Below are 21,184 nucleotides of genomic sequence, written 5' to 3'. Positions count from 1 at the left end.
CATTCTTATGATTCTCATCACTAAAGAAAAGATCAAGCTCAGGATCATTTAACATAATGTCAATTTATTAACATTTATATTCCAATCTAACACCAATATAGATGAACTATTTGTTGAAACTGGGACGATCAAGAACAAACAAACCAACACAATTTGATCACAATGATCGACACTTTTTATTAATAAAAGAAACTGGATTACAAGTGTATAAAATAAAGAAACAAACTCAGCTATTTATAACCTAAATAACTTGATTAACAAGGAAACTTGACTAACAAGGAACTAATCCTGACCCAATACTAATACGTTTAAACAATAAACCTATTATCTAAATTGCTTAGACTAATCTCCTCCAAACCACCCCTATAGAGATTACCGTACCACCCTCATACTTTCGTATTTTATCCGTTTTGATCCATCACATTGGTATTGGTACGTTTTTCACACTATTGTTTCCAGCCACATTATTGTTCTCCATACTCATTAACTCAATTAACTCTAATCTTGGGTGGTGAACAGAAGTATGTATGCACAATTGTTATAGAATACTAACTTAACATAAAATAGTAACCCATTTATAATCGGCGACTAAATGTGTTACTCGCTTCCAAAACACTTGGACAAAACATCCGATTTCTAATACTAAATCCATAATATAGATATATTATAGGAATCAACCGTGTAGTTAATCCAATATTTATTTTATGCATGTTAATGCCAAAAAAATATAAGTATTAAAACTGAATATACAAATGTGTATAATGTAGATGTTAATGCCAAAAAAGTATAAATATTAAAACTGAATATACAAATGTGTATAACATACCTACATTTAAAGAGAATATATAAATTAAAAAAGACTAGACGGGTCACTTCATGAACTCATTATATTAACGGTCCCAGATAGTCAGATAATCTTATATATTTAGATAAACGTATTCACACGACATAATACACAAAGTGTTAAGTTAGAAGTGATGGGAGTCAACGAGATAGTTAAGAGTGGTAGTAGCCAATACAAAATAGTTGAGAGTGATAAAATTCAATAACACTATCTAAATATATTTACACCAACTAAAATTTTAAGATTAAACGTAATATATAATAAGATTAAATCAAAACCTTTAACAAAATAGTGAAGGGTTCAAATAAGAAGAATTTTTTTGTAAAAAGAAAAAAGAAGAACTTTCAACCAATATGAATGTTTCATTTTATTTCATTTAATATTTGTATTTAATTTTAATATAAGGGTATATTTGTAAACTTACATAGATCATTAATTTTTAGTCTTTCTCTTTAATAGCTAACTACATTAAATTTGTAACTCATTTTCAAAAAATAAAATAAAAACAATTTAGAGTGTACGACAACTTACTAGGCGTGTAGGATAAATTACGAGTTGTGTAGGATAAATTTAAATATTTGTAGGATAAATTTCTAAAGATGTAGGGTAACTTTTTATGTGTGTAGGTAAAAAAAATTAATGTAAAGAATGATAGTTTTTGTAAGTAATTAATTACTTAAAGATAAAGATAGTAATAAAAGAGATTAAAGAAAAACTACTTAACATTTTACAATTTACAATTGTACCTTTTGTTATTTTTCTTCTCAATTAAATTTTTCTTCTCAAATCAACCGCCCTAACAAAATATTCGTCATATAATATCACTAGCTTAGAACCCCGTGTATTACACGGGTTGAATAAATATAATTTTATATACTAAGTAATAAAATAGTTACATATTTTAAAAACTCGTGAATTGCACGATTTGAATAAATACATGTCTTACACGAATAACGTCATCAAGATGTGTTTTCTAACAAAAGGAACTTTGAGTTACTATTTACTTATTGTAACATCTCACTTTATTTTTTATTAGGTTAGAGAGTTGTGATTACATGGTTTACAACATTTTACTTTGTTTTTTTTTATTTATTATTAGGTTAGAAACTTACGTATTACCTGATGTTGGATAATCAGCAGAAAAAAAAAGAAAAGAAATATTTTAGTAAAAAATATTAAGTATACAAGAGATAAGCTGGATATTATGATTTAATATTATTATTTCATTGGATTGTAAACCGGGATAATGGGATCCTTTATTAGAAATAGGATTCTAAATATACCATGTATAAAAAATATATATGTTCTACATGTATTGAATAAATCCTGTTAACGAAACAGTTGATTAAAATAAATATTTTTATTTTAATATGTGATTATCAGTTATCCTTAATTTTATCACAAAAATATAAAAACAATTAAAACTGCCAATTAAATAAAATCTTTATCTTTATAAATATTTAAAACGCTAATATATTTTTTAGTTTTTAATAATTAATATATGATTATAATAATTAATATATAATTATCAGTTATCTTTATCATTAAAATCTATTCTACAAATTTTAAATTTAATATTATCAATAAATAACTTTTCATAATCTATACATATAATAAAAGAAACCACTTTGAGGACACTTGTCATCATATTAGGCCATGTCTTATGGATAATTATAATTTTAATTTAATCTCTTATAATTAATTATAGATAATTCTTCTACTAAATATTATTTAGTTTAATTATGATTTTGAGTTTTTGAAAATATAATTAAATTAGAACCTATTCTAATTATAATTCGGAAACTTTGTTGAAGTTTTTGAATTTGTTGGAACTATGAACAATACGAAAAAGTTGAATTACGAGAAAAATAATAATATGTACTAACAATATTTATTATATACAACTTTTAATTATACATCTTATAAATTTTATATTTAATAATTTCTCTTATATAATTTGGGTCATATGTTATTATGTTGTATTTTGTAACCTCTGTTGGTTGGACTCCAGAAGAATGCAGTGAGAATCCAGATTGACCCAACGGAACCCATGTTATAAAATAAACATAAACAACTAACTTTTAGACAAGCCCTATATAAAATAAAGTAATAAAACTCTTTCAACCACAATTTACCAACAATTAGATTTTGTTTTGGGAGCCCAGAGCCTTTACTTGACTTAGATCACTCTTGGGCCGGCGCGTTATATAAATAACAAACAAAGTAACAAACCTTAGTAGCAGGGGCGTAGGTTAGAAAGGGATCCTAGCTTTAACTGTTTAGAAAACTCGTCCCATAAACAAAACTCCCAATCAAACCCTAGTATGTTCTCATTCAACTTTCATTCCCCTAAAACCTCTCAACGATTACGATCTTCATCGCCCCTCTATCATTCTACGATCATCTACAAGTATGTTTCATATTTAACTATCATTATGAATTTGTTATGTTTTATTGTGATCACGTCTTGGTTTTTTCTGATTTGTTGAATTTAGCCGATACTTTGTTTTACGTTGCTAGTTGTCTCTAATCTGAGTATACATGTTTCTTATTATAATCTATTGTTACTTGTAACGCCCTGCGTTTTCAAACTTCCTACATTTAGAAACCTTACGTGAAATTCTAACTTTGGAAATCTTGTGTTCTTATAACCATTCTTTCATTGTAATCGTTGTAAAATACGGAACTTGCTTCGTAAATAAAACTTGTACATTACACTTTTTACCTAGTTAAATCATGTTTTATTTCATATTTCACCTTGTTACAAGTTAGGGGAAACATTGTTGCACATTATTACACAACTTAACTAACAAAATTACTCATTATAATGTTTTAAAAAAAATAAAAAAATAAAGAAATATGGCAGCCCCAATTCAGCAAAATTCAGCCCATATAGTTGGGTTTTGTGGGCTAGTTTCAAGGTGTAACCCCTTCTAAACACTTCCAAAGCCCAATCCATTGAAACCCTAATCCTTCCCCCTATAAATACCACTTATAACCAGCCTCCCTACCACTTTTGCAACCCTAAAAACTCACAAAACATCCACCAAACCGTAGCTGAAAGCAAGGGTTCGAGTAGATTGACACCCCTTCACGAAAATGAGCATAACTCACTCAATTCTTATCCGATTCACTCGATTCTTTTTCCTACTTGCTTGTATAATCATGGGGTTCGATTCCTAGACTTCTCCTTGGAGAAATCAGACCTGGAAATGCCCCGAAATAGTCCATAAACTTTCTGTTTGTTTTTATGTTCATCAAAAACTTGTTTAAACCTATGCAACTTGTGTCCAACACATCTCATACCTATGTCCTAATGCTTACAACTTATCCCATGGTTGGTTAAGCTTAAAAACAAGGTTGAGACATTTAAAATCAGAGGATTAAACCTCATAAACTTGGTGTTTTGTTTAGGGTTTTTAACCCACAAGTCATGTCAAACTTTGTCTTTGATACATGAGTGATTATGGAACAACTTGGGTTGTCCAAACATACAATCCTCACATGATTTGATGATTTCTCTTAGTTAGTGTGTGTATTTCTTATTCTTTATTGTATGTTCATGACCCTCCTTGGTTGTTTTTTTTACATCAAGTGTAGTGGTGAACACATAGAGGTGCCTAAATGGAAGACTTGATCTTCCTACCTCCTACATGACTTCTATGACATTTAGAGGCACCAAAATGAAGATTTTAATCTTCTACCTCATGCTTGAACTATTGGACATATATTATATAACCTAAATATATTATTCGAATAATCGAATCTTTGATGATGAACTAGTGTTCATATGTCGGGGTACTAGATTACATCATCCTAGACTATGATAACTTGTCACGATTCTAATGGAACCTTGTTCCATGAAAACATCTAAACTCCTTCGAGTTTCCTAGTGTCAAGAACAAGCATCATATGTACTAAATGATTATTTTCCATGTTATTCTCATATCTTATTTTTACGTTGTTTTAAACACCGAATCTCGACTCTAAACATACTTGAACTTTAACCCTTATACATTCGGACTCTAAATCTCTACTCGTCAACAATTGGATAATCGGAAAACATATGCAAACTTTGTGAGTATACTCGTATTCCCCCTTTTTACTTTTATCACTTTTGGGGTGTAACATGTTTACCTATTGAAACTTACACATGAACTTTTGTCTAAACACATGAACATTCCTATAACATGCTTGTATATGTGATGGTTTGATACTTTAAATTTGGGTGATTCTTATGTGTAGAACTTATCATTAACTTCGTACGAGCCAAACCTTGACATATGTAGCGCTATAGGATTAACGACCCGCCTCTACTGAAACTTTGGTTATGTCATGAGCAAGTTGCGTTTTCTTGGTTTGATATGTTAGACACATGCCATATTTAATGTTTATCTTGAATCGCATGCTTGCTATGAGGGATTGTTCACATTTTTATCTTATGCTATGTACGTACCAAACTTGTATACTCGCCTTTGCTTTTGCATTGAATTATTTTAAACATGTTACAGGTTGATGAGGATGATGCTAAGAAAAGAAGTAGCGTTGATGCCTAGATACACATATAGACGTTAGGGTTTAATATGTTGTATCAAATTTTGTTATGTTATCATGTTGTTATGTTAAACTTGTTGTATTTGAATTTCTTGTAATGTTGACTATTTGAAGTTATGAAATGAAATGAAATTTGGATTTTCTAAATATTGTCACAAATAGCGTTATGATGTCTCTAGCAATCTTCACACTTCGTCTCATCCTGATGTTTCCGCCATTGGTTGGGGTGTGACAGATTGGTATCAGAGCCATAACTATAGGGAATTAGGAAAAGTAGGAATGCTTTCACCTAGTCTATAGTTTTAGAGCCTTATTCGTATGCTTTGCTTGGACTACTACATGATACCTTATTTGTTACTTATTTATGCTCTTTTAAACATGTATGTTACTCATGTGTAATATTTGACATGTTATTCGTACGCATTAAAGCTTGTTCTATTATGTGTTAACACTTGTTTTATCATTTCATTATTTAAGTACCATTCTTGATATGCTTTCTTATGTGTTTATACTTGCTTGTGTATTTCCTTCAACACACACTTCCCTCATGCATTTTACTCGATTATTCTAAATCCGACAACACTCATATTGTACAAATGAGACGAATTCACCAAAATAGGCGTGAAACCCACAGTTTAGTGAACGACTCTCAATCTATCTATTCTTCTTTTTACACGAGATATCGCCATTGAGCTAGGAGTGAAATCCACATCTAAATGGCAAATCTCAAATTTCAAATTCTAGTGGACCCTCGTCAACATGTCGAAATTTAATTTTTGACCCGACGAGTACCAACCACACTTAGGATACGAAATCGTCAAGATAGGGGTGAAACCCGCACCTTGTCGACTAGTTCCACTCCTTGATTTTTTCATAAATCCCGCCAAGTCTCGAAATTTCGATTGATTTGGGACATGTAGTAACCGGAAGGGTAAATACCGTTAACCGACTTGTCGGCGAGAGTATTTTACCTATTAGGCCAAAGCATGCTCCTCAAATTCAAAAGACTTTTCGACCACTTTGGTTAGTCAAAGTTCCATTTGGAACACTCCAAACTTTGGTCAAACATGTGTTTCTATTGTTCATTTTATACGATGCAATCTTTCAACCTCGAGTTTACCTTTGATTTCTCTTTTCACACGCACAACATATCGAACCTTTTCGATACATTTATATATGCATGATTTTCATATAATTTAAATTCATATTCCTTGTAACAACTAGTGGAGAGGTATCATCGAGATTGGAGTGACTTCCTTACCTTGACGAGTGACTCCACCCCTCTTCCCTTAAAACGACCTCACCAGGGGTGATTCCCTTACTTAGGTGACCGTTACCCAAAACTTCTCTTTCAAAATATTTTATTATGCAAACCCGATCATGTTTTATACCTAAATCATTTATCATTATTCAAAATACCTACTTATACCGATTTCAAAATACATTGTTTATCAAACGTACTTCTTATTCTACCATCCATTTTCACTCAAATCATATACACGAGATTCTTAATCATGTCTTTACCGTTTTACTACACGAATTTCCAAACCTTACGAAATGCTACCTATCAATTTAATCGGTCTAATGAATCTCTTGCCCATGAACTTCACATCTGATTTATTAACTGAAACACGTTCACATTATATCATCATACTAGAGACTTCCACTCTTAATCGAAATCAAACTAACCTTTCTCAATTACTTATAAGGCCTCATAGATGTTATATGATCGTTTTACCAAATACTCTTTCCAACATCAATAAATCCTTTGTTAAAATTATTTTTAAACAATCACTAAGTTCTTTTACTAAATTTCTTTTCTAAGGGTCGACGTTTTCACAAGAACTTTCAAAGTTCAAAATTTCATGTTTTGATGCAAATGAAACAAACCCGTTATTTAAAAAAAAAAAAAAAAACCTTCTCTACAACGCTTAACTCGTCATCCAAATTTCAAAACACGTGGGCTAGAAGACTTCATGGGGACCGACAATTTTCAACATACGTGAACTCCTTTTTTTTAACAAAAGTAGCATTTCAATTATTACAAAATACGTTAAGCATGACCAATGAGTACTTTATGTTCCTTTACATATACAAACTATATTCTACCTTTCAAACCAAGCTCAATCTAATTTCGATTCGACAAACTCAACGTTTTGTTTAAACAACTATACATGCACATCATCATACACATTTTAGACGATATCTCGCGATAACATCATTTATATCGTTCGTATCTACATACTTAACCTTTTTTTTTCTCCGCAATGTCTCAACGTACACCATATACGCAATATTTATTTTTCATACCTACACCTATGTTCATACGTTTTATGCTTGTACTCATACACATACTACTTATACGTTTTACGCTTCTACTTGTACACATACTACTTACACGTTTTAGGTTTATGCTCATACATTCATGCGTATTCATACTTAAACTTATGCTCATACTTTCATCCTTACTCATGATTCGTACATTCGTACCTATACGCGAGCGTAATCCGAGGGATTCGCTTACGTGGGTCCCATACATGCTTAAACATAAACATGCTTACATACGACATTCTTCTACGTACACATTCTTATTTTCAAATTCATGTATACCTTGATTCATACATAACTAGTACAAGCTATGTGGATCATGCGACGATCAGTATAATCGCGGGTGCACACGGGATTATAGTGATAGGCGTATGAGAACCATAGAGTGTACTACTGTGTATGGTAAGACACGGAACGTAACATGACCCCGAGTAACGAAACGGACGTAATGTGGTTAAAACATGGTGGATACGCCGCTGGTACTTCCTATATATAAGTGTTTTCACCATGTTACCAAACTTTCGTAAAACGTGCCATGAGAAATTCAGTGTGTTGCAGACCTTTTGGACCTAATACAACTTCACGCAACTCACAAACGCATTATATCCGATTATTCATGACGAGACTTCATCCTTAACACACTACGTTCATCTATCCAACACTTATGCTATTCACATACTTGTACTCTTTAAGAGCCATTCGTTCATTCTATACTCGTATTATTTTATACAAAACTCGTTCGCAATCCAGCTTGTTTAATCATTTGAGTCCTAACTTACCTCATTACCTATAAAATAGCCTCCCTATTCTTGATTCTTGTGTAACTATACTTAGTATCTCTCTATTGCTTTATTTAAAGTAACAAACCTTTTCGTTCCTCTCAATAAACAGGTTTTACGAAAGTATGATTTTTTTTATACTATCCTTAAAAACTTCCCCTTGCAAATCTACCGTGATGTTCTCCAAAATTTGGTACTTTTCAAAACTTTCAAACTTCCCAAGTTTCAATTCTTAATGATCACCTTTATGCCAAAAACTCTTTCAAGCCTTCCTCTTGAATAAATTTCGGGACGAAATTTCCTAAAGGAGGGGAGACTGTAACGCCCTGCGTTTTCAAACTTCCTACATTTAGAAACCTTACGTGAAATTCTAACTTTGGAAATCTTGTGTTCTTATAACCATTCTTTCATTGTAATCGTTGTAAAATACGGAACTTGCTTCGTAAATAAAACTTGTACATTACACTTTTTACCTAGTTAAATCATGTTTTATTTCATATTTCACCTTGTTACAAGTTAGGGGAAACATTGTTGCACATTATTACACAACTTAACTAACAAAATTACTCATTATAATGTTTTAAAAAAAATAAAAAAATAAAGAAATATGGCAGCCCTAATTCAGCAAAATTCAGCCCATATAGTTGGGTTTTGTGGGCTAGTTTCAAGGTGTAACCCCTTCTAAACACTTCCAAAGCCCAATCCATTGAAACCCTAATCCTTCCCCCTATAAATACCACTTATAACCAGCCTCCCTACCACTTTTACAACCCTAAAAACTCACAAAACATCCACCAAACTGTAGCTGAAAGCAAGGGTTCGAGTAGATTGACACCCCTTCACGAAAATGAGCATAACTCACTCAATTCTTATCCGATTCACTCGATTCTTTTTCCTACTTGCTTGTATAATCATGGGGTTCGATTCCTAGACTTCTCCTTGGAGAAATCAGACCTGGAAATGCCCCGAAATAGTCCATAAACTTTCTGTTTGTTTTTATGTTCATCAAAAACTTGTTTAAACCTATGCAACTTGTGTCCAACACATCTCATACCTATGTCCTAATGCTTACAACTTATCCCATGGTTGGTTAAGCTTAAAAACAAGGTTGAGACATTTAAAATCAGAGGATTAAACCTCATAAACTTGGTGTTTTGTTTAGGGTTTTTAACCCACAAGTCATGTCAAACTTTGTCTTTGATACATGAGTGATTATGGAACAACTTGGGTTGTCCAAACATACAATCCTCACATGATTTGATGATTTCTCTTAGTTAGTGTGTGTATTTCTTATTCTTTATTGTATGTTCATGACCCTCCTTGGTTGTTTTTTTTACATCAAGTGTAGTGGTGAACACATAGAGGTGCCTAAATGGAAGACTTGATCTTCCTACCTCCTACATGACTTCTATGACATTTAGAGGTACCAAAATGAAGATTTTAATCTTCTACCTCATGCTTGAACTATTGGACATATATTATATAACCTAAATATATTATTCGAATAATCGAATCTTTGATGATGAACTAGTGTTCATATGTCGGGGTACTAGATTACATCATCCTAGACTATGATAACTTGTCACGATTCTAATGGAACCTTGTTCCATGAAAACATCTAAACTCCTTCGAGTTTTCTAGTGTCAAGAACAAGCATCATATGTACTAAATGATTATTTTCCATGTTATTCTCATATCTTATTTTTACGTTGTTTTAAACACCGAATCTCGACTCTAAACATACTTGAACTTTAACCCTTATACATTCGGACTCTAAATCTCTACTCGTCAACGATTGGATAATCGGAAAACATATGCAAACTTTGTGAGTATACTCGTATTCCCCCTTTTTACTTTTATCACTTTTGGGGTGTAACATGTTTACCTATTGAAACTTACACATGAAGTTTTGTCTAAACACATGAACATTCCTATAACATGCTTGTATATGTGATGGCTTGATACTTTAAATTTGGGTGATTCTTATGTGTAGAACTTATCATTAACTTCGTACGAGCCAAATCTTGACATATGTAGCGCTATAGGATTAACGACCCGCCTCTACTGAAACTTTGGTTATGTCATGAGCAAGTTGCGTTTTCTTGGTTTGATATGTTAGACACATGCCATATTTAATGTTTATCTTGAATCGCATGCTTGCTATGAGGGATTGTTCACATTTTTATCTTATGCTATGTACGTACCAAACTTGTATACTCGCCTTTGCTTTTGCATTGAATTATTTTAAACATGTTACAGGTTGATGAGGATGATGCTAAGAAAAGAAGTAGCGTTGATGCCTAGATACACATATAGACGTTAGGGTTTAATATGTTGTATCAAATTTTGTTATGTTATCATGTTGTTATGTTAAACTTGTTGTATTTGAATTTCTTGTAATGTTGATTATTTGAAGTTATGAAATGAAATGAAATTTGGATTTTCTAAATATTGTCACAAATAGCGTTATGATGTCTCTAGCATTCTTCACACTTCATCTCATCCCGATGTTTCCGCCATTGGTTGGGGTGTGACATTACTGTTGTGTTTCGATTTGTTCTGATGTTCCCTATGTATAAGTTAAGGGTAAACTTTAATCATCATTCACATTCATTCTCATGCACATCATCAATCTCATCCTCATTCACACCATCAACCTGATCAGTGATCACAATCATTCCCATTTACATTTTAATCATCATCATGTTTTAACTTATCCTCATTCACATTTCGATCATCATCATGTATTTGTTCATCATTTCCTCCGATCACAATATTGCATTTGTTCATCATTCCTATGATTCTCATCACTAAAGGAAAGATCAAGCTCAGGATCATTTAACATAATGTCAATTTATTAACATTTATATTCCAATCTAACACCAATATAGATTTTTTTTGAATGACAAAGGTTACATTACTCCTACTTCTAAACTACACCAATAAATACTAAACTACACCCCATGCCAGGATTTGAACCCTGGCCTTTTCTCCAAGAGGCAAGAGCCTCTACCACCCAGCTATAGCTGGAATGGCTAACACCAATATAGATGAACTATTGTTTTCAACCACATTATTGTTCTCTATACTCATTAACTCATCATTAGTAATCTCTTTAACTCTAATAGTAACCCATTTATAATCGGCGACTAAATGTGTTACTCGCTTCCAAAACCCTTGGACAAAACATCCGATTTCTAATAAATATGTACTAAATCCATAATATAGATATATTATAGGGACTAACCGTGTATTTAATCCAATATTTATTTCTTAAATGTTAATGCCAAAAAAATATAAATATTAAAACTGAATATACAAATGTGTATAATGTGGATGTTAATGCCAAAAAAATATAAATTAAATATTAAAGTTGAATATACAAAGGTGTATAACGTAGCTACATTTAAGAGAATATATAAATTAAAAAAGGACTAGATGGGTCACTTTATGAACTCATTATATTTAATCTAATATATTCAAATAAACGTATTCACATGACACAAAATTAATCCAAGCTATTTATATTAAACAAAATCTTCGAATTACATTCGAAATTGTGTAATTTTTTTGTGTTATGTAAATATGTTTACACCAACTACAATTTTAAAGATTAAAACCAAACCTTTAAGTTTAACAAAATATTCGTCACATAAATCATAATATCATTCTCAGTCCTTAAACACTTTACCTATTTAATACAAAACCCATACACTTTATACAAAGTCACTTCCAGTCCTCCTACTTTCCATGACTATCCACTAAATCTCACATTCTAGTTTAGTTTTAACATCACAAGTTCCAAAAACAGCAGGACCTATTTGTAAACATCAGCCAATCCCACTCAAAACCCTAATCCCCAAATTCAAACCCTAATCTCTAAATCCCCAAAATCTTCTTCCTGAAACTTCAATTCTTCAACATCAATGGCTTCCATAACAAAGCTCAGATTCATAACCAAACAAAACCCTCAAAACATTCGCACATTACACCCACTTCACCCTCGTCATTTCTCATCAATTTTAAACCCTGATTCCACCACTCCACTCTCCAGCAAGGAGAAATCAAGAGCAGCCCTTTCTCTCCTCAAATCGGAGAAAAACCCAGAAAGAATAATCGAAATCTGTCGTGCAGCTTCACTCACACCCGATACCCATCTCGATCGTGTTGCATTTTCACTCGCTATTTCGAAGCTTAAAGAGTTGAATTACTATGAGGGGATCCGTAATTTCATTGATGAGTTGTTTAAAACAAGACCCGATTTGGTTACTGAGAAGTTTGTGGCGAATGCGATTGTTTATTATGGCCAAGCTGGGCTTTTGAATAATGCACTCCAACTGTTTGATAAAATGCCTCAACTGGGTTTGCGTCAGAATGCGAGGGCGTTGAATGCGTTGTTGTTTTCGTGTATGTTGGCGAAGAATTACGACGAGGTGAAGCGGGTGTATCTTGATTTTCCTGGGAAGTATGGGGTGAAGGCGAATGTGGATACGTATAATACGGTGATCAAGGCGTTTTGTGAGTCGGGTTCAGCGAGTTCGTGTTATTCGGTGACGGCGGAGATGGTTAGGAAGAAGTGTAAGCCAAATGCGACGACGTTTGGGGTTATGATTGCGGGGTTTTATAAGGAGGAGAAGTTTGATGATGTTGGGAGAGTGTTGGAGATGATGAAAAAACATGATGTGAGCGTCGGGCTTGGGACGTATAATATTCGGATTCAGAGTTTGTGTAAGTTGAAGAGGACTGTGGAGGCGAAAGCGTTACTTGATGGGATGCAGTCGAGGGGGATGAAGCCGAATTCGGTTACGTATAGTCATTTGATTCACGGGTATTGTAGAGAGGGGAAGTTGAATGAGGCTAAGGAGTTGTTTAAGAAGATGAATAGTTACGGGTTTAAACCGGAAAGTGACTGTTACTTTACGTTGGTTCACTATCTTTGTAAAAGTGGCGATTTTGAAGCGGCGTTGGAAATCTGCAAGAAAAGTATGGAGAAAGATTGGTTTCCTAATTTTTCGACTATGAAGTTACTTGTTGAAGGGCTTGCAAATAGTTCGAAAGTTGATGAAGCGAAAGAGCTTATTGAATCGATGAAGAACAAGTTTCCGAAAAAGGCTGATGTCTGGAGTGAAGTAGAAGAGAAATTACCGAAATAAAGCACACTCGAAAGCTGAAACATACGCCATATGCTCTTTCATGTTTGCAATGTCGAAACGAACATCACTAGGTCTGGTGATACCTTTTTCCGAACGCATAACATTAATAGTTGCTAATTAGGTTTATTGTTTTTCTTATATCGTTGCATTTTTTGTTCAAGTATTTACTTGTTTAAACTTTAAATAGGCTTCAGTTACTTGCAGAGCAGCCTTGAACCGACGAGATAATTTTTGCCGGACTTGTGTTATTTAATAATAGGGTTAGTTGTTAAGTGAATATTTTAGCAACATGCTCCCTTAATTGCCCCAATATAGGTGACATGCCTTTAGAATACTGCTGTAATATACTTACTTTCAAATTCTGTGCCAAACCGCCAATATAGTCGTTACTTGGGTATGATTTAGTGGTAGGTGGGCGGTAGTTTGTGGTGTTTAGGGGTGATTGGCGGTGGTGGGTTGTTGCAAGTGGTGACGTACGGTGATGTTGGGCTGCAGACATGGTGGTAGGCAAAAATCGGTTTAACAGGTAAATGATAAGTTACTAAAAATTCAAACAATTATCTAACTGATAAGTTTATCAAAAGATAATTTGAGTTTAAATTATTTTTATTGTTATATATCTTTGTGTTTTATAAAATTGAATAATTTTTACAGGTAATGATTGTTTGTATAAATAAATGGTTATAAACATAAACACAAAAGATAATAATTTGTTAGGTTTATAGTGTTTATCAAAATTAATTAAAATATTAAATAATAAATAAAGCCCGAGCATAATGCGCCGTATGGGGATGTAGTTCTCCCTTCTATTATCTTATTAGTTTCTAGACATTAGAAGAAATAAAGAGGAAACTCACATAATGTAGAGAAAGTACAAAAATTTATTTCTATTAGAGTATTAGCATAATGAGAATAATGATCATTTATGAATATATGGTTGAATATTACAGTAAAACTCACTTGTTCAGTGATGATATTAGTCTACATTGTATCTTTCTGTTAAAAACTTTTACCATATCTTATATTGCTTAGTATCATCTTCAAGATTATGGTAATTAAACCCAGGAATCTTGTTAGCATGGCGGCGCTGGTGGTGGTTGTGGCGGCCTTCAGTAGCATCCGCCGTCATACAGATCCTTGGCAAAAACTTCTCACTGATTCCGCCATTACTCTGCTTCCTTTGCCATTTAGTTTTAAAAAATCCGAAACCGCACCAAAATGTGGAACCACCACTGCCATTGCCGCCATGCTTCTTATCGGGATCCAAAGAGCTGACGTTAGGGTTACGACGATCACCGGCATTGTCCAACTCGAGTCTCTTGTAATACTGTATCTCCTTCATCAACAGATTACCCATTGTGCCGTGTGTCCCTATCGCAATCAGAGCCGCCGCATTATCTCCCATCTTTTCTAGATGCAGTATATACATTTGGTCTTAGTGTAATGCCTTTTAATTAATATCAGTGGTGGTCAATGGTGATGGCGGTTTTTAAGTCTTTATCCATGGTTGGTAAATCCATTTTGACAACAATAATCACAAGAAATTAAAATGAAAAATGAGTGCTAATATGCATTAGAAGTTGTTCATCAGTCTTACTTGTGCTTTGGTACACTATAGGTTTCTTCTTTGGCCTTTTTCAAGAGCTGGTAGGTGATTTTTACAAACAAAAAGGTTAAATCATATAGAGTTAATTGTCATTTTCGTCCCTGTAGTTTGGTGAAAAATGCCACTTCAGTGCCAAAAAAAAAAATTTGCGTCAGTTCCGTCCTCAACATTTTTGAAACATGCCACAACATTAAGAGGTGGAATTAAAATTCCAATTCCCTTAAATTCCATTGAATTCCTGCGAACCAAACGCCCCCTAAGGGTGTGGTGGGGCGTTGCTTACCTAGGCGTGGCTAGCCATGTGGAATTTTTTAAAAAACTACAAAGAAAATTAAAAAAAAACCTACATGGAACCAGCCAACCACAGCCCGTCATGTCACCCAGCCCCACGCCAGGCAGAATCTCCACGCCAAGCGGACAACGCTGACCACAACGCCAACCCGGGGTGGAGCACCCGGCGTTAAAGGGCCAAAACGCCCAAAAACCCACCAGTCTAAGTGACCCATTGTAAGTTTAGATTTCCAAGGTCATACTCTTTTGGACAATTGCAATTTCCAAGGTCAAGATAGAACCATAATATGGTCAACATACAATGGTCATGAAAATATATACTCTCATACCATTGTGTTCCACAAAGAATGTATAGCAACATCACAATACTTGTCTACTTGACAGTCTTGTATCTTGCTGTACTATAGCGTCGTAGCAGCGGATTCGTAAACTTTCATCAGTTCCATCTTTACCTCATTTCCAGCAAATATGAAATCAACCGCTTTTCTAGCTAGTTCAAACAATTCCATCTTTCCAAGACCTTCAACGGACATATTAAAAATGACATCAAATCACCTATCATTTATAAAAATATGCATCCGTGTGGAACAATAATAATACTAACCAAAAGCCGAAGATACAAGGGCGTATTCGTTGGAAAGACTCGTCGAGAATACGCCTGTGTCATCTGTGCAAAGGACAATGGGATGGTTTTCCTTGTAAAGGTCGGCTGTAAACAAAAACATCGTTTAGATAAGAATTATTATTACATTGCAAAAGGAATAAAAAAGGCTTTTATGACTTGCACCATTGCATGCATTTGCTAAACCCCTTGTAGAGTCATACGGGTTTGGGTTAAAACAGCATCGTTTCTGTATGGGCTGATACGGGTGATCGACACGTAAAGACTTTTTTGTTCATTATTGAAAAGACCTCTTATAAAAAATAATGTGTTCTATTTGATTACAAAACTATATAATGACATTAAATGTTGAGGGTGGTATTCGTATCAGGTTGAATCGTTGAACCGAAACATGACATGTATTTATTTGTGTTAAAAACATCAACCATGAACACTTAACATCATGCAACCCGAACACGTCTTGTTTAACTCATTTATCTAAACGAGTCAAAAGGTTGACAAATTGTTGTAAACATGTATAAATGGGTTGGTGGATCAGCTTATTTAAAGCTAAGGTAGGGTCTGAGGAGGGTAAGATGTAGACAGCCTTACCTCTACCCCGTAGGAATAGAGAGGCTACTTCCAGTGAGACCCCGGGCTCGATATTAGTTTTGCATCAATCCTTGGACATAAGGCACATAAGACTCGGCAATTGAGACAAATGTCGGTTGGTGCATGTACCCCCTTGTCTTTCGGCTATCAACGCCACCACATGATGCATGATTAACCATCCCCCTCTTTTAATGTTATTTTCACGAATTTAGTAAAATAACGTTAAAATTAGTGCACTTTCACTTCCCCCCCCCCCCCAACCCCCCACACATATATACATTATATGCGCATACCGCAAGCGAGGCGTAAAATGGGTTAAACAAGTAAACACAAATACAACTTGTTTGATAACATGTACCTAAAACCTGACTATTTTCGTGTTGTGTCAAGCATTGCCACCACTAGACTAGAAATCTAACTGTTATGAGTTGAAAATATACTTTAATTGACATTTGACCAATTTCCCTTTTAGCTACTTTATTTTTAAGAGTTAAATGCCATTTTAGTCCCTGTGGTTTGGGCTATTTTGTCTGTTTAGTCCAAAGGTTTCATTTTTCGCATGTAGGTCCAAAAAGGTTTAACCGTTGCCATTTTAGTCCACTAGATTAACTTCATCCATTTTTTCTGTTAACGAGAAGGGCAATTCGGTCATATCATATGGCCGAATTGCTCTTCTAGTTAACAGAATTACATATAAAAATGACCGAATTGCCCTTCTCATTAACAGAAAAAATGGATGAGTGGACTAAAATGGCAACGGTGAAACCTTTTTGAACCCACAGGCGAAAAATGAAACCTTTGGACTAAACTGGCAAAATGGCCCAAAACCACAGGGATTAAAATGGCATTTAACTATATTTTTAATTAATAATTTGACGCATTCATGATAAAATCATTGCCCTCTAATTAAAAGCATAAGAAAGAACGACTAACCAAAATGATGGACATCTACGGAAGAAATTGTCTCGGTTCGGATGTTGGATGTTAAACATATTTCAACCTGAATGCAGAATAAAATATTTATAAAAGCCACTAAAAAGACAAACATATCATTAAAATAGAATAAGGAACACGAATCTACCGGGATTTTGTATGATCTCAGTTTTCTCCATTCTTCATCTTGAAAGCAACACGCATGCCCAATTCTACCAGGAAGAAAGTCGAGCATCGCTTGAATTTCAACTGAATTAGGTACCTAAAACCACTATGTCAGTACGAGTTGAAACGGTCCGCTTCAGGTTGACCACATTTATTACCTATTTCGTCCAATTATGCCGGTTCACGCCAAAATTTAAATTTGTACCATTTATGTCCCTCACATTCTTGAAACATGTCAGTTCCGTCCAAAAACTTAACGTCTGTTAAAACCTGCCGTTTATTGAAGGGTAAAAGCGTCATTTTCCTTTTTTACATCATTTTCCCCATTTTATTATTTTCGGTTTAATAGGGTTTGAAAAAAAGGGAAAACAAAAAAAGGAAGATGACAGTTTTACCCTTCATTCATTAAACAGCAGGTTTTAACAAACTTTGAGTTTTTGGATGGAACAATGTCAGGGACGAAAATGGTACAAAGTTGTAATTTGGCCTGAACCGCCATAATTGGACAAACCACAAGGACGAAAATGGCAGTTAACTATAAGTTAAATAGAATTACAAAAATACTTATGACAACAATAATCTATATATTAAAATAAAACAATGGGGTTGCATGCATTAAAAATACACTTTGGGTGAGTTTTAACCCGTTTCGCCTTTAACTAAATATATTTTTATTTGTTTAAAACAAAATATAGCTCAAATAAAATCCTAAAAAATGGGACCTCGCCACAGTGAAGTGTAACCGAAAGACCTTGTTCTCTGGCAAACTTCAAAGCCGGAAAAAACGTTGCCCTAACATTTCAAAATAATTTAAATACATTTCAGATTTACCAAAACAAAGCACGAGAATCAAAATGCCACACACAGTAAATTTAGTTTTTTACCATTCACCAACGGTCGGATTGCCGGAAAGATCAATGCCGATGACACCCATATCCTTCATTTCCAGAGCAAGATTAACCTAAAACATTACTTGCAGTTATAAGACAACAGAAAACCATTTTTTGGGTTTTTAAAATTGTAAAACCGACTAAAATCATGTAATAATTTGGAAATGAATTTCTAAAAACTTACGGTTTCCATTGCAGACGCGGTGGATTCACGGCGATCGATGCTAAGTAGAAGTCTAACAATTATCTTCTTTTTGGTTTGATTTTTTGAAAATTTCTCAAGATCGTCACAAGAAAAATTGATGTCAAGATTACTACTACTCACAGATCTTAAACCGTCAACAACAGCTTCCATATATGATCGCTTGCTCATACCGATTGAATCATTCCTCTGTATATACATACTTTAATTAGATCAAGACCGAAATTTAATCTATTTATTTAAATAGTTGTTTTTGTTTATTTAGGCAAAGTTATAAATAATACCTTTGGAGTTGTTCTTAACTCTAGATAAACCACATTCTCCGCTGCAAAATCTTCAACAACCTAAAAAAAATAAGCAAAAAAAAAAAAAAAAAAAAAAAAAAAAAAAAAAAAAGATGAGATGATTCTGCATGCTCGGATGCTCATAAAACGAAATTATATGAAGTTAGAAATTACCATACTTCTTTAGTAATTCTTGTAATCGTTTTGTGGTCCGTCGTAACCACATGGATAAGATCAAACAGCTTGAACACTTCACGTAGCGTCCGGTCATCTAATTTTCAAAAACGAATCCAGTTTTTGGTAAACAACAAAGATAACAAGAACCATAACATCAGTAAACAAACTAGAAAAAAAAACAGAAGTGTAAAACAAAAATCTTTAAAACGAACGCATACTTTTCCTAATAACATGCTCGAAATCGGAAAAGACAATGGTACCCTTGTCACCCAATTCTCTAGCAAGTTCTCTGTTCACAATTCACAAATTCAGTATGCAATTATACATTCATCAGAACACACCAAAAACATGAACATATTACATATGACATATCCAAATCGGCTACTAGTCTACGACAAAAAACGAGTGAACAGGAATCATTAACCTCAATAAATTCTTGCAAATTGGCCACAAATACTTAACCCTATGGCATTACTAGTGATAAAATATCAAACTTTAAACTCTTCAATTGTGATCATAAAAGTATATTCAGTCTAAAAATTCCATCTTTCAGCCTTAAAATAACATATAAATTCTATTATATGGCAGACTTACCAGGTGAATGTTATTTGTACTGAAATTGAAAAGAAATATGGAGAAACATACAAGAGAGTTGAATTTCGTATGGAGCCGTTAAGGTGGGCATGCAATTCCACTTTTGGAACCGAGACCCACCATTCCATCTTTTCAATTTGACTTCTGTGTTGTTGTTTTGGAGTTTATGATTGGTAAGGATGAATCCCCAAATTTGCAGTAGCTAGGGCTCCAAATTAGGATAAGAGGAACAAACAAACTGCATATTTAAGTTTGCATTTTTTAGTTATTTAAAACATGTGACCGGGATATAACATGGGAATGGATTCTCTACATGACAAGATTTGCATATACAAGAGTTTGAGAGGAGGAAGTGTGAAGGGTAATTTAGTCATTTCTAATTTAAATATTTTTTTTTTTTGAAACCTAATAAGAAAACACAAAAAAAGGATGCCGAGCCCTCAATATATTTCAAATTAGAGTAAACTTCCGTTTTGCTCTCTGTGGTTTGGTCACTTTAACGGTTTTCCTCTAAACCTTTAAAAATAGCCATTTTACTCCCTGATGTTTCGGTTTTTTTGCCAGTTTGCTCCCCGCCTCTAACTCCATCCAAATTGTTTGTTTTTCCATTTTGCTCCCTGCAGGGAGCAAACTGCCAATAAAACCAAAACATCAGGGAGTAAAATGGCTATTTTTAAAGGTTTGAGGCAAAACCGTTAAAGTGACCAAACCACATGAAGCAAAACGGAACTTTACTCCTCAAATTATCATAAGAAAGTATTGTTTAGAAATTGCATTTATTACCGAAACACTTATTGTATCAAAGTAACACAATCACATAATTATTTGTACTATAGAAATCATTATATACGTTCCCAACGTATATAACAAAGGGCTTTGGTCTGTTTTACGCATTTTTTATTTTCGTAAGGTATATATATATATATATATATATATATATATATATATTTTTCATAGATTCATAAATAAGCTTGGACAACTTGTATCAAAATCTAGTGAGCTTAAATCGTGAAGTCAAATCGGAACCAAACCGTTAGTAACGGTTCGGTTTGGTTTGGTTTAAAATTTCAACAGTTTAATTTTAGTTAACAAAAATCAAAACCGTTACTAATGGTTTGTTTCATGGTTTGATCCAAACTAGTAAAATTTGTCCGCGCAAATGCGCGTGAAT

The 21,184-nt window shown here is 33.6% G+C and overlaps 3 protein-coding genes across 4 annotated transcripts; 1 reads left to right on the top strand and 2 right to left on the bottom strand.

Moving 5' to 3' along the window:
- The first annotated feature begins 12,316 nt into the window (after positions 1-12,316).
- On the top strand, positions 12,317-13,930 carry LOC110918785 (pentatricopeptide repeat-containing protein At1g61870, mitochondrial). Its single transcript, XM_022163071.2, has one exon. It carries the CDS (start codon positions 12,432-12,434, stop codon positions 13,656-13,658), a length of 1,227 nt encoding a protein of 408 aa, XP_022018763.1. The 5' UTR covers positions 12,317-12,431; the 3' UTR covers positions 13,659-13,930.
- A 737-nt stretch (positions 13,931-14,667) lies between these two features.
- On the bottom strand, positions 14,668-15,063 carry LOC110919621. Its single transcript, XM_022163890.1, has one exon. It carries the CDS (start codon positions 15,061-15,063, stop codon positions 14,668-14,670), a length of 396 nt encoding a protein of 131 aa, XP_022019582.1.
- Positions 15,064-15,812: 749 nt separating this feature from the next.
- On the bottom strand, positions 15,813-20,293 carry LOC110916064 (N6-mAMP deaminase). Of its 2 annotated transcripts, none has more exons than XM_035985166.1 (11): positions 20,065-20,293; positions 19,638-19,708; positions 19,422-19,513; positions 19,243-19,302; positions 19,082-19,147; positions 18,751-18,827; positions 18,589-18,658; positions 17,850-17,963; positions 17,702-17,768; positions 16,160-16,264; positions 15,813-16,075 (listed from the first exon to the last, which is right to left on the bottom strand). In XM_035985166.1, the coding sequence occupies exons 1-11, from the start codon at positions 20,139-20,141 to the stop codon at positions 15,957-15,959; spliced, it is 918 nt and encodes a 305-aa protein (XP_035841059.1). In that variant the 5' UTR covers positions 20,142-20,293; the 3' UTR covers positions 15,813-15,956. The 2 variants fall into 2 exon arrangements, with proteins under 2 accessions (XP_035841059.1, XP_022016503.1); XM_022160811.2 differs by having other exon boundaries at positions 18,941-19,147; positions 20,065-20,292.
- Positions 20,294-21,184: the final 891 nt, after the last annotated feature.

Source organism: Helianthus annuus, chromosome 16 (assembly GCF_002127325.2).
Source record: "Helianthus annuus cultivar XRQ/B chromosome 16, HanXRQr2.0-SUNRISE, whole genome shotgun sequence".
Classification (NCBI taxonomy): domain Eukaryota; kingdom Viridiplantae; phylum Streptophyta; class Magnoliopsida; order Asterales; family Asteraceae; genus Helianthus; species Helianthus annuus.
This window is presented reverse-complemented; position numbering and strand designations above follow the sequence as displayed.

Coding starts and splice junctions, on each gene's coding strand:
- LOC110916064 (XM_022160811.2), bottom strand. CDS start 20,141: ATGGAATGGTGGGTCTCGGTTCCAAAAGTGGAATTGCATGCCCACCTT. Junction 18,659..18,750: donor AATCCGACCGTTGGTGAATG/GTAAAAAACTAA, acceptor TTGAAATGTTAG/GGCAACGTTTTTTCCGGCTT. Junction 17,964..18,588: donor TTACACTTCACTGTGGCGAG/GTCCCATTTTTT, acceptor TAGTGGTTTTAG/GTACCTAATTCAGTTGAAAT.
- LOC110918785 (XM_022163071.2), top strand. CDS start 12,432: ATGGCTTCCATAACAAAGCTCAGATTCATAACCAAACAAAACCCTCAA.
- LOC110919621 (XM_022163890.1), bottom strand. CDS start 15,063: ATGGGAGATAATGCGGCGGCTCTGATTGCGATAGGGACACACGGCACA.